General features: G+C 48.6%; 1 protein-coding gene across 1 annotated transcript in view; it reads right to left on the bottom strand.

The window, feature by feature from the left end:
- Positions 1–13528, bottom strand: part of LPCAT2 (lysophosphatidylcholine acyltransferase 2) — a 1163987-nt gene that overhangs the window by 347001 nt on the left and 803458 nt on the right. Inside the window, exon 11 of the mRNA XM_069639642.1 lies at positions 2046–2199. Coding sequence (XP_069495743.1) covers positions 2046–2199 — 154 coding nt within the window. The remainder of the gene's footprint in view (positions 1–2045; positions 2200–13528) is intronic.

Genomic DNA, 13528 nt, shown 5'->3' with positions numbered 1-13528 from the left:
AAAAAATATTGTTTAAGTGACGCCTGCAGAAGAGTCTGCCAGCCAACTGACTATGAACTGCAGTTGTCACGCGAGGTAGTATAACTTAAAAAGAGGCAGTTGGATTCCCCCGGTGCTGTAATCCCTACATAGTATGCTCAGTGCTATTCTGTCCCGCCCCCTCCCCACAGAAATGATCTTGCCTCCGACTCCAGACTACTGAAGAACCTCACAGGTATGATGTGGGATACGTAGACAAAAGAGTACAACAGGCGTGTAAACACTACCATTTTAAGAAGGTTAGACCTGCCCGCCACAGACAAGGGGAGTCTCCTTCAGAACGTCATGGACTTAATGACGTTGTCTAGTACCCGCTGGGTGTTGTCCCTATGCGTAGATACAAAGTTGTGCCAGAAGTTAATTCCCAAATATCTGAAGCTGTCTGTGTTCCATTTCAATCCCAATTTGGGCAGCGGATTCTGGTCCAAGCGAGCGAGGCCCACCAGCGGGAACAGACAGGACTTCTCATGGCTAATGTGGATGTCAGAGAGCTCCGCAAAATGGTCTAATATATCCAAGATGTATGGCAGGTTCACCTCAGGGATGTTTGCATAAAGGAGCATATCGTCGAAGTGCATAGATAGAGTGCCTGACCCCATCGATCACTACAACCGCCTCAGAGTAGTCTGTCCTTATGAATGCAGCAAACAAATCTAGGACAAGAATGAAATGCATTGGGGACAGCTGCAAACCTGCATGGTGCCCTTGTGCAGTTCCCATGCCTCAGATCTGCTTCCCCGTCCATACTCTTGATTGTGATTTAGTATATACAATCTGGACCCACCTCAGAAATCCGGTTCATATGCCGAATTTCTTGAAAGTCTTGTGTAACCAGTTCCACTTCACAGAGTCAAACGCCTTGACCACATCCAGCAAGGCCACAGTGCGGTCTGTTGTCTAGTGTACATCAGTCTTTGCTATTCCCATGTTGACAGTGTATTCTTGATAGGGAGTTCATCATAGGAATTTGAGTCTGAGTCACTCTGTGAGGTCCCACTTTCTCAGACCTTAGGGAGGGTCTAGCTTAGTGGGCTCACCTACCTTGCCTCAAAGGGGATGGCTGGCTCGGGATGAGGGATAAATAGCCTAGATTTGTCACAAATCTCCGAGGGTCTCAAAATGACAACACTTATTGCTTTACAAAATACTATAAAACACAACACAAAACAAACAGAAGTACATGATCAGATGGGAACAAGAACTGGGTGTAACTATTTCCGAAGAAAGAATCATGGGGCCGGATTTGGGAATGACCATACAAAGCTTCTACATGCACTGCTATAAAAGAGGAGCACCTTCCTCATCCCTCCATGTGTTGGAGATGGTGTGAGGTGATGGGTGATATGGGCCCCATGGGTTGGTAATGCCAAAAGGCACAAAGATATTGGGAAAGGTATTAGCTGTAATCAAAGACATAACAGGGATTCAACTGCCAATGAACCAAAAGGTTATAAAACTGGGGGACAGAGATGAAGAGGAATCATACTCTTATGTTGGGGGCCTCACCAATTTTATTCACGCACATACTGAACACAGCCAGATGAAACCCAATGCAGTTTTATGTAAGAACACTTAACTTGCCGAAAGCACATCTCCACTAGAGAAGAGTGAACATTCAGGACATTCACCACATCTATTGAAATAGAATGGAAACCATGTTCCATGCATAAGTTAATCCAGACGGTCAAGGCCGCTCTGCAGCTCAGTTTTGAATGAGGCCCAAGAGTCACCATGATGTCTCCACCTTTTCTCAAAGTCCAAGGACTCCCCGTTGCTTTGAAATCTTCCAGGCTACCAGCCAGAGAGCTGTGCCTGATTAGCGGGTGCCAGCTCCCATTTATTTCTAGGACAAGCATATCACTTGCCTCCAATGTTGCCATGAGAATCATACAACAGTCACTTTCACATTCTATTCTCTTATGTTCCCAAGAACAGACAAGAACAATATATTGTCTTTTCAGTATGTGGACTACTATCAACAGCATAAAATAATGTTTACAGTTTACCCTGTCAAAAAGTGAAAATAACTCCCGAAGAACATCTGAAACTGGCAGCTTCAAGAATTTTGCAAACTCTTCTATTCCAATCCTGCCACCTTTAGAAGCGTCCGCAATTTCAGCAAATTCGTTTAACTGTGTTCGCACACTGTCCCACTTGAGGCTACAAATTAAAGAAAACAGCAATTTATTACAAAACAAAAAAAATACTTTAGCAGCAAAGTAAATAAACAATGAAAGCTTTGAAAAACCAACCCTACTTCTAAAAAACGTTAGGGATACAATTGTGTACCTAAACTCACATAAAAACTGTTTTGATACCTTTTATTTGTCTGTTTTGTAGGACTGATTTAAAAGTCAAAATATTATGCTGTGCAGGTAGAATTCCATTAGCTTTCAGTTGCCTAGACTACTTCAGCTGATGGATATGGCAAAGCTAAAGAGTAACAAAGAAAATCAATCTGCATCATTTATTTCTCAAAGGAAAATAAAAGACTCACTATAAAATTTGTTGTGTGAAGCAAGGGAATGCACAGATTGTCCAGGCTTTCTACGGAGGCATACATATGGCAACCAGAGATGGTACACATTGAAACCGATTCAACATTTTAGCAGTGCTGGAGAATACACTTCAAAAAGGCACAGATATTCATTAAAACAACTGTTCCACATACTATGGTCACAGAATTAGGCACACACATTACCAAATGTGGCCCAAAATGTTTAAACAAAAACTTCCATTGTTACTCTAGAAACACATCGAAATAAATGCTTCAAAAACACACAACTTGAGAGCCTGTTGGGTTATTTGCATTTATTCCACACAGAGTCCAAAGATGTTAACAGGTTTTCTTAAAATGTCACTGTTGCAGCCAACATTCATCTAAATAAAACATAGCGAAAGATTTGTTTACAAGTCAACCGCTAAATAAACAAAATAAAAATTGTCAGAATGCAAGCTTAGAATTGCCTGTAACAAGTTATTTTAAAGAAATTATTAAGATTTTCATATATACAGATAAGGAACAAGTTACTTACCTGTAACTGTTGTTCTCCAGCATGGGTCTGGCATGGATTCACATGCTCATGAATATTCCCCGTCGTCAGGCTGGGAATCCTCGGTAAAGAAAAAACCAGTATCAGTTTCGTTTCTGATCTGTCTTTCGTAGTAATATCCAATCACTGGTCTCTGCGTCATACTGACCACAGCCAATGACTGCCCTCTACCTAAGCACCGCCTCTGGCAGCCATCTTCAGATTTGGAAGCACGTGAAGTGGCAGTATGACCAAGTGAAGAGCCGCAGAGGGGTAGGCGGGAGGGTTCGCATGTGAATCCATGCCAGACCCATGCTGGAGAACAACAGTTACAGGTAAGTAACTTGTTCCTTCTCCAGCATGGGGTCTGGCATGGATTCACATGCTCATGAATAAAGAATACATAGCAGTACACACATGCACAACCAAGGGAGGTGGCAAAGGCTCAACATTAAGCAGTACATCCAACTCAACATTAAGCATCTTACCTCCTCACCAGGCTCACCTCAGGCGAACAGGTTGCGCAGCACTGCTTGGCCGACCCTGGACTCCTCCCTGGAATCCCGATCGACGCAGTAGAATTTCGTGAAGGTGTGCGTCGACCTCCACGTAGCAGCCCTGCATATGTCCAGCAGGGGCACACCAGAAAGGAACGCCGTGGTAGCTGCGATCGCTCTGGTGGAATGGGCTCTCGGACGGCCAGGCAGCGGTCGGTTTGCCATCCGATGACAGTACATGATACAGCCGGAGAGCCATCTGGAAATGGAAGCCTTCGAGAGAGCCTTCCCCTGATTGACAGGTCCAAAGTTCACAAAGAGTTGTGACGTCTTCCGAAAACACTTCGTGCGGTCCACGTAGAACTTCAGCGCTCTAGCCACATCCAGCGAGTGCAAAGTCCTCTCAGCCGGCGACGAAGGCGACGGGAAGAACACAGGCAACACCAACGGTTCGTTGTGATGGAAGTCCGACGGTACCTTGGGCATGAAGGAGGGGTGCGTCCTGAGCACTACCCTCGTGTCGTGAAAAGTCAAGTACGGGGCCTTGCATGAAAGGGCCTGGATCTCTCCCACCCGTCGTGCGGAGGTGATGGCCACAAGAAACGCTGCTTTCCACGACAGAAACTTCAACGGGGCCGAGTGCAGAGGCTCGAACGGAGGTCCCATGAGCTTGGTCAGCACCACGTTGAGCTCCCACGCCGGGGCCGGAGCCTTCACCGGCGGGAACGATCTGAACAGTCCCTTCATGAACTCTTTCACCAGACGATGAGACCACAAGGACGTCCGGCCCGTGGTTCTGGTGTATCGGGAGACCGCAGCAAGATGAATCTTGATGGACGCGTGTGCCAGACCAGCTTTGGCCAGCGTCAGCAGTTACGGCAGTACCTGGGGAGCCGTAATCCGTAGAGGGTTAATCTTCTGTGCGTGGCACCAGACAGAGAACCTCTTCCATTTGTGTCCGTAGCATTTAAGAGTCGAGGACGCCCTGGCCTTTGCAAGAACCTCTCTGCAGTCGGCCGGTATGTCGTATCCTCCAAACTCTAGCGCTGCAGGAGCCAGGCTTGCAAGTTCAGCGATTTCGGGTCGTGGTGGAGGATGGCGCCTCCTTCCCTGGAGAGAAGATCCGCGTCCACCGGCAGCTTGATTGGCGGGGACGCTGACAAGTCCAGAAGGTCCGGGAACCATATCTGCCTCGGCCACGCAGGTGCGACGAGGATCATCCTGCACCGTGACCTCTTGAGCTGGTTGACGAGCCGGATTAGCAGTGGCAAAGGAGGGAACGCGTAGAGGAACAGGCCCTCCCAAGGGAACGAGAAGGCATCGCCCATGCTCCTCGCCTGGGGAAACCTGCTGGCGAACCTTCGGCACTTGGAGTTCGTCGCCGTCGCGAACAGGTCGATCTGGGGTGTGCCCCACCGTCGGAAGAGGCGATCCACTAGATCCTGCCGTAGTTCCCACTCGTGGCACGAGCGCAGCTCCCTGCTGAGTGAGTCGGCGATGGTGTTTTTTATCCCTTCCAGATGAAACGGCACCAGAAACATCCTTTGGGCGACGGCCCAATGCCACAGGTCCTGCGCCTCCTTGGACAGCGCTGGGGACCTGGTTCCGCCCTGTTTCCTGATGTAAAACATGGTGGTGGTGTTGTCGGTGAAGATCCTCACCACCTTGCCCTTGAGGGACGGAAGGAAGGACCTGAGGGCCCAGAACACTGCACGGAGCTCCAGGACGTTGATATGGAGGGACTTCTCCGTCGGGAGCCAAAGGCCTCTCGCGTGCAGATTTTCGGTGTGCGCTCCCCACCCTTCCAGGGAGGCATCGGTGGTCACTGTCTCCTGGTGATCTGGGGTCTGGAAGTCCATGCCCGCCGTCAGATGAGTGCGGTTGCCCCACCACCGGACTGCTCGGCGGAAATTCTCGTCGAGTGTGATCCTCTCCTCGAAGCTGCCCGTCGTTTGGATCCAGCGCGCGTCCAGGAACTCCTGCAACGGGCGCATCCGGAGCCTGCACATGGGAATGAGGTAGATGCAGGAAGACATCATTCCGAGGAGGGACTTGATGGACCTCACCTTGGCCGCGTCGGAAACCAACATCCGCTGTACCTTGCCCAGGATGGACCTGGTCCTTTCCTCCGACGGGGAGGCCAGAAGAGACACTGTGTCGAGCTTCGCTCCCAGAAACAGTGCGTTTTGCGCGGGTACCAGGTGAGACTTGGCGTAGTTCACGGAGAATCCCAGGTCCGTGAGAAGTCGGACGGTCCTTGCCGTGTGATCCAGGGCGAGCTCCCTCGACTTGGCTCGGATGAGCCAGTCGTCCAGGTAGGGGTAGACGTGGATCCCCTCGCGGCGCAGCTGCGCCGCCACCGGTGCAAGGCACTTGGTGAATACCCTGGGGGCCGACCGTAGTCCGAAGGGGAGGGCTTTGAACTGGTAGTGACGCCCTTGGACCACAAACCTGAGGAATTTTCGGTGCCCCCTATGGGAATATGGAAGTAGGCATCCTCCAAATCCAACGACGACAGGAAGTCTCCTTCCTCCAGCTGACCCAGGACGTGCTGGAGGGTGACCATCCGGAACTTTTGCGCCTTGATGAACTTGTTCAGACGTCGTAGGTCCAGGATGGGGCGCCATCCCCCCGTCTTCTTCTTCACGAGGAAGTATCTCGAGTAAACTCCGGAGCCCCGAAGTCTCTTTGGGACGAGTTCGATGGCGCCCTTCCTCAGCATCGCCTTTACCTCCAGGAGAAGTTGAGGGACGTGAAGTTCTTTCCTGGCCACGGGGGGGACGCGCGGATACCTTCTTTGAAATTCGAGCGCGTGGCCCCGGGCCAAGGCGTCCAGCACCCATCGGTCGGTGGAGATGGACTCCCACACGCTGACGAATCTCGCCAGCCAGCCTCCCACCGGGGTGCTTCGGTGGGGGCCCGACCCCACGGTCGGTTCAATCCTGCTTCGATGAGGCTTTGCCGCCTTGACCTCCTTGGCGACGACGGCGGGGTCCGCCAGACTTGCCTCGTCCTCTGTAGGCCTCCTGAGCCGACGAGCGGGCCGCTTGACGGTAGGTGGAGAAACCGCCGCCTGAACTTTTGGAGGCGCCCTTGCCTCCGCTGCTGCGAAAGGGCGTCCGTCGTTGTTGCAGAACTCCAAGGGCCCGGGCCGTCTCGGTGTCCGCTTTAATGGCCTGAAGGGAATCGTCCACTGTTTTCCCAAACAGGTTGTTCCCATCGAAGGGCATGTCCAGGACTCTGGTCTGAACGTCTTGACGGAAGTCCGTAGCCTTGAGCCATCCACGCCGCCTAAGGCAAACGCCGTTGCCCAACTGGCGGAACCCGGTGTCGGAGATGTCCGTCGCAACGGTAATGGCGTGGTCCGAAGCCACCTCACCTTCCTGCAGGATCTCCAGGGCCTCTGCCCTCTTGTTGTCCGGCAAGAAGTCCAGTAGGGGAGCCAGTTTGTACCAGAGCTCCCTGTCGTAGCGGGCCACGATAGCCAAGGCGTTGGCCGCTTTAATCGTCGTCGCCGCAGACGAGATGACTCTGCGTCCCATAGCGTCCAATTTCTTTCCCTCGCCGTCCGGTGGGGAAGTCGATGTGGAGGCCGCACCCCCCCCTTTTTTCCTGGCCGCCGCGGAGACGACGGAGTCCGGGGTAGGCTGCGCCCGGAGGCACAGGGGGGCCGTGTCCGGGACCCGGTACTTCTTCTCGTACCGGTCCCTTCTAGCTGGCGTCGTGGAAGGGTTCTTGAGGAGGGTGAGGCCCTCATCCCAAATGTCGTCCAATAGAGGCACTGAGAGGACCGTCTTCCTCTTGGCCTCGCGCCGCTGATAAAGGAAACCTTCCTTCTTCTTCTCCTCAGGGCAGAGTTGGAAAAGCTCGGATGCCCTGGTGATCATGGAGTGGAACGATCCAATCTCGTCGGGCGGAGAAGCCCTGGTGGGAGGCGACGACGGTACATCCTCGTCGTATACCTCGTCGTCCGTACCCGTCGCTGCCGTGTCAGTCCCTGTATCATCCCCTCGGGTGGACGGGGAGGAGGGCTGGAAGGGGCGCGACGGCTGAAAAGGAGGCGGAGGGTGGATCCTTCTTTTCTTGGTAGGGGGAACACCAGAAGGTCCCGGTTCTGGGTCCCCCGACGGGAGAGGTTCCGTCGGCAACGGTAGTCTCGTCCTTATCTCTGAGCATAAGGACTGTATAGCCAACAAAATGGCCGCCGAGCTGTCTCGCGGCGCTGGCAGAGGGGAATCCGACGGGCGATCAGGGGCCCCGTCGGTACCCTCGATGTCGTCGTCGTCGCCTGCGTCGGGATCCATCCCGACGGGCCGGTCTTCTTCCACGCCGAGGCCGTGGCTTAAGACTTCGACCAGCTCCTCCTCCGAGGTTGAGGCCGAATCTACGATGACGCCCTGCCCCCCTTTTTTCTTCCTCACGGGGGATTTCACGGGGGCCCTATCGATGGGCACAAAAGAGGACTCCCTCCGAGGTGGCAGGGAGACTCTGAGCCCCGAGGTCGCCACCACTGGTGTAGCCCCCACAGGCTGAGCCAGGGCCGCCGCGACAGTTTCGATAGAGGGCTTGGCCGGATGGATTAAGGCCTTCACCACCTTAGGTGCGCTCACCGCCTTATCCTTGAGGTGGGGGACACTGCCTCGCTCCCCCTCCGATGGGGCCTTCGAGCTCGACCGGGGCCTCTCCAGGAGCTTCGCCGGGTGCTCGGCCTTCCTCTTACCCGACCCAGAGCGTTGGCTCGTGGTTGATGGTGCCGGGGAGGGTGCGCCCTGCCTGGCGCCCGTAGAGCCCGACCGTTCGGCGCTCCCGGTGCCAGCGGACTCGCGGTGCTTTGCCTTGTGTTGGACCCCCGTCGCCGGGGCGTCCTCAAAGGTCTTAGAAGACCGCTCGGATTTCTTCTTCTTCTTCTCGCCTGACGGGCTCTTCCCTTCCAGCCAGTTGGCGAGACGTTGATGGCGGTCCTTCATGGTCCGCTCCGACATGTTGCCGCAAAACGCACAGTCCTTCTCCACGTGCGTCTTGTCCTCATGTAAGCAGTAGAGACAAAAGGAGTGTTCGTCCTCCTTAAAGACGTTCTGCAGCTGGCATCCAGGGCAGACCCTGAACAGCTTTCCGGGCGTCGAGCATCCCTTCTCCTGGGCCATGTCCGGGCCTGAGAAACTTCTGGAGTCCTCCAAAAGCGTAGCTCGACGAAATCTTCACCCTTGAGGGGCGCAGACGAATCCGACACGGGTCCCCGTTGATCGGATGGAGAGTCGGTGGAGCTTGAGGCTCTTTTGACCGAAAACAAGAAGTTTTTTGAGAAAAAACGTGAAAAAATAGCACTAACGCTCGAGAGCAATAGCACGAGGATCCCAACACATGAACGTGCGGTAAAAATCTGAAGATGGCTGCCAGAGGCGGTGCTTAGGTAGAGGGCAGTCATTGGCTGTGGTCAGTATGACGCAGAGACCAGTGATTGGATATTACTACGAAAGACAGATCAGAAACGAAACTGATACTGGTTTTTTCTTTACCGAGGATTCCCAGCCTGACGACGGGGAATATTCATGAGCATGTGAATCCATGCCAGACCCCATGCTGGAGAAATACATATCTTCCACAATAGAAACTGAATATCCTCCAACATCATACAGGAACAATAAACCTTGAAAGAGGATGAAGGATAAAACATATACATATCTTACCTACTAATTCCTAACACTAAAAATATTCTAGTTTATAACAGTATTCATTTTTTAACGATATTGATATACGTATTGTCCAATACCTTAATATATATTTGATCTAGCTGAGCAAACAAGACAAAACTTACAAAAAAATAAGGTTTGAATGACGAGGGAAAGGGAATTGGGTACATTGTAAGCCAAGTTGAGTAATACAATATAAAACACCATATCAATAAAAAAACAGTTAAGACATTAAATATATAATTTATTAAACAAATCCCAAATCAATTGATAATTTCCAGCATTTTATTTCATATAAGAACTGCACTGAGTTATAGGTTTGATCAAACTTTAGAAATGCACTGTGCTACATAGTGTTATAACCATTAAGTCAGATGTCAGCATGTGTTCTGGATGCAGTCTCAGAGTTCTGCAGTGACCATCATAGAGTTCCCTAAGCCTTCTGTATGCTTGCAACGCAACCACTACAAAATCTGTACCCATTGTCCAATGGTTCCTCAGTGTGTCTCATCTTTTAAACTGGCTTACTGACCTGCATATAATGTAGCAAACGCAAAGCATGTTGCCCATGTATGAATGGTGGATAGCCCAGTGTTACTTTAGTGTGCACAACCTGATACAGAACCCCCCTTTAGCCACGCCTTAGCATTCTGCTCTTACATTTGCAGTCACAAACATGAATGTGGAAGTAGGAGGAAATGGATAGTTCAATAAGAAAGAAAAATAAAGGACGATAAGAAAAATGTTATGAATACAAAAAAATGTGTCTTTGATATCAGTCCTTTATAGTTATTTATGTTCAAGGTGGTTGATCAATATCTTCATGGTTATATGATGGATCGATCTTTCTGTATTGATGTTTTCATTCATATTGACATTTGAAAATGTATTAATATCCTTAGTTGGTGTCCTGCTATAAAATATACTAATCTGCTTTTCCTTGCAGCCTTGATTTAATTTGCTCTCCTCATATTTTTGTCAACCTTTTAATATCCTGATTGTTTGAGGTGGATGCTTCTTAATGATGTCCTCTCCTTCGTAATACATTGAGTTACTTTAATACATATCCTTCCTTGCTTTTATATGTATCCATACTTTAATTGGCTCGCCTCCTTAATATTCTCTGTAGTAGATAGGTCAGACCACCCAGGATTGATTTTCACATTTTGCAACAACAAAAAGAAAATATTGCAGCCTAAAAATTCTATATTTTGCTACATTTATGCTTGATTAGTATAGTTCTAGGTATCAACTAAAGTTATAGAATTCCATTTCTTGTGCCACCCGACTGAAAGGGAGTTCCTTCATATAAATGGTTAATGATGCTGTTCTCACTGCATATCAGAAATAAGCGCAGATGGGTAAAATAATTTATTTTGCATCATTTTAGTGGCATTCAAAAAATGTTGAGGCAGATATTTACCATCGGCCCATGGCCGAAATTATTTAGTGTCGTGCATCCATCAACATGTTTACCATTTTCTTGATGGCTTAACTTATTCATTTTGGGATATTCGCCATCGGTGGTGCCTTGCTCGTAGCAAGTCGTTAGCCAAGCCATTCAAACCTCTGTGATTCATTTTCCTCAGTGAGTAATTGGATCAAATATGCGTAAATAATTCCTGATGGCAACATTTCTGTTTGGTGTCAAGTACAGTCTCCAGTTCCCCCCAGAGACACCCCCCTTTTGTGCTTTAAAATCCATACTGAAGCAGTAGGTCTACCAGTGTATCACATTCTAAAGTGGGTCAGTGAATACTGGGTCCCAATTCATACAAGGCTCTTAAAAAAAGCCCTACTCAACCGAGTACGCTCTTCTTCACGATTCATGGCAACTCTGACCGCGTTGTCGGATAATTACGGATTTCTGATGTTCCTCATTTAAAGGAAATTTGTTACAGGTCACGTGAACACACAGTGTGTATAATGCAGGCCCATGTGGATAAGTTGACGTGCTGGCATTTATTCCTTTTTAGGTAGAGGTTGCCATGCTCATCTCTTGTTAGAGATACAGCAATCACTTCATAACAAAAAAGAGCGCCTTTTTGTAATGGAGCATTTTATATATATCGCTTAGGTATCTTTGATAATATGTCACTTCTTTTTAACATAGGAGTTATTTAAAGTGTTTGTTCCTACGTATGTTCTTCACAATTTTCTTAAGAGTTTTGTGCAAGGGACTACAATGTTCGTAGTAGCTCCCTATTTGAATGTTTTCAAAAGCCAACATTCATACAAGTACTTTAAACTAGTCTAGATGCATTTTCTTTGGGCCCAGTTTTCTTCTTTTTTTTGAGTAAATGATGTTTTCTTCTTCCGGAGTCTCATTTTTACATGACAGAAATTTTACAGGACAGATTTTAGTCTTCTTGAGTTTGGATTAGAGGACAGTAAAGTTTGAATTACACCACTAAGTGAACTGAAGGAGTTAACATCCAAGCCAGCTTCATCCAATCTCAAACAGCAATTAAGATATAAAGGTCACTGCTTCACAACTGAAAAAATTAGGGCATTAGCATCAACATGCTCACATCTTAATCTGCAGCAGCAATTTATGGTCTCATTGCAAGCAACCGCAGAGGAAAATGATCACTTTCAGGTCCATTAATAACTTTCATATCCTGAATCCTCCTCCACCAATCAATATCAATCGGAGCCACAGGCCCTTTAACAACGATACCCCTACCAGGTGTATCAGATTTTGTATGTCCATTTACAATATGTAATCCATTATAGGTTACACGCTTTAGTAAACTTGGTCCACTATCGGTAGGACCTATGTATCAGACATGATGTTATGCAAGGCCTCTTTGATCAGTCAAATTCTGCCCAGCACATGAGACCGGCTTGTGTTGTCTGGATGTCTGGAATATGCTATGACAGCAGACTGCAGAGAAGATGAATCTTTCAGTTGTGCTGAGCCTCAGTGCCTGGTGCAGTGAATGTAGCACTTACTCTGTTGAGACCAACGTCATTGAGAGAAGGTGCAACCTTTGGCAAAAAAAGAATCGGGCATATATCTTCCTCTGCCAGTGAAGGGAAAGGCTGGGGCTGAGAAACCTAGGAGATTGGCTTCTTAGAGAGAAGTTTTTAACATTTTTAAAATCTCTCATCAGCCTTAGTACCAAAGAGATCGGAACTATAAAATGGCATGTTTAACAGGTTGGCTTGAGCATCAGCTGCAAATTTTGCAGTTCTCATCCACGAATGCTACCACAGCATTATCCCATGCCCAGGGACCATCCCACTCCATCTGGCATATCGAAACGCAGCTGGAGAAGATGTCTTGAGTTTTCCTTCCATCTTTACAAGCTGTTGTAGGACCGGCTGCATTTGTGGAGGGAGAATATGGCCTGCCATCTCCCAAAGAGTGTGCATGTACCTTATGCTTTCAAAGCAAAGAACACCAAATTCCACGCATACATTTTTTTCCTGCCCCATACCTCTAATTTATTAGTTTCCCTATCTGGTGGTCATGGTCAGGAAAGATGTAGGTGTAGGGCCTGAGGTTGCTGGCTGGAGCACCAAGCTTTCTGGTGTAGGATGAGCCATCAGGAAGAGAGGAGCAGGTGCTGCAGCACTGTATTTCTGATCCAAGACCCAGTCTACACAATATGTAGATGAAGGTCTGAGCCATACCAGGGTTAAATTATCGCTAAGAGCCACACTAAAGGGAAACCACAAAAAAGCTTCTGCATTTTTGGCTTCAGGATATCAATTAACGTGAATGTCTTGATTTCTAAACCTAATGTCTCTACCACCCTTGATATCACAGCTCAAAGTCTGGAGCAAGAGTCAAAATGAGAGCCATCTCAATGAGTTTGGGGAGGTGTCAGACTACTAATTACCCTCCATTTCCTATGCTACTTCAATAGGTATTCGTCAGACTAATCATTGGGGTGCAATTCCTTCAGAAGTTCTGACTCCCAGCTGGATGAATCCATACGAAAAGAAAAAGAGGAACAATGATCTTCTTCTTCTGAGTCATAAATGCCCCTCAATCTTTATATCTGGGTATGCCTGTCATGGCTCAAATACTGGGATCCTTCGACCTCTCTGGGCAAATTTGTTTGAGGTTTCTGTGAAAATAACACAAGACCAAAGATACTGGTCTGAGGCATCACATATGCATTCCCAGATAAAAGTGGTGCTAATGAAGTTGACATGACGGTGCTCAAACGATAGCCTCACCACACAGGAGGGTTGTAAAGCCAGAGTCTCTTGAGGACTTCCGTTGGCCTATGCTCTTAGACATGCAGACGTGGGTATT

This window comes from Ambystoma mexicanum, chromosome 1q (assembly GCF_040938575.1).
Source record: "Ambystoma mexicanum isolate Mex_15411 chromosome 1q, UKY_AmexF1_1, whole genome shotgun sequence".
NCBI classification, from domain to species: Eukaryota; Metazoa; Chordata; class Amphibia; order Caudata; family Ambystomatidae; genus Ambystoma; species Ambystoma mexicanum.
The sequence above is the reverse complement of the archived record's forward strand: the minus strand, read 5'-3'. Positions and strand labels throughout refer to the sequence as shown.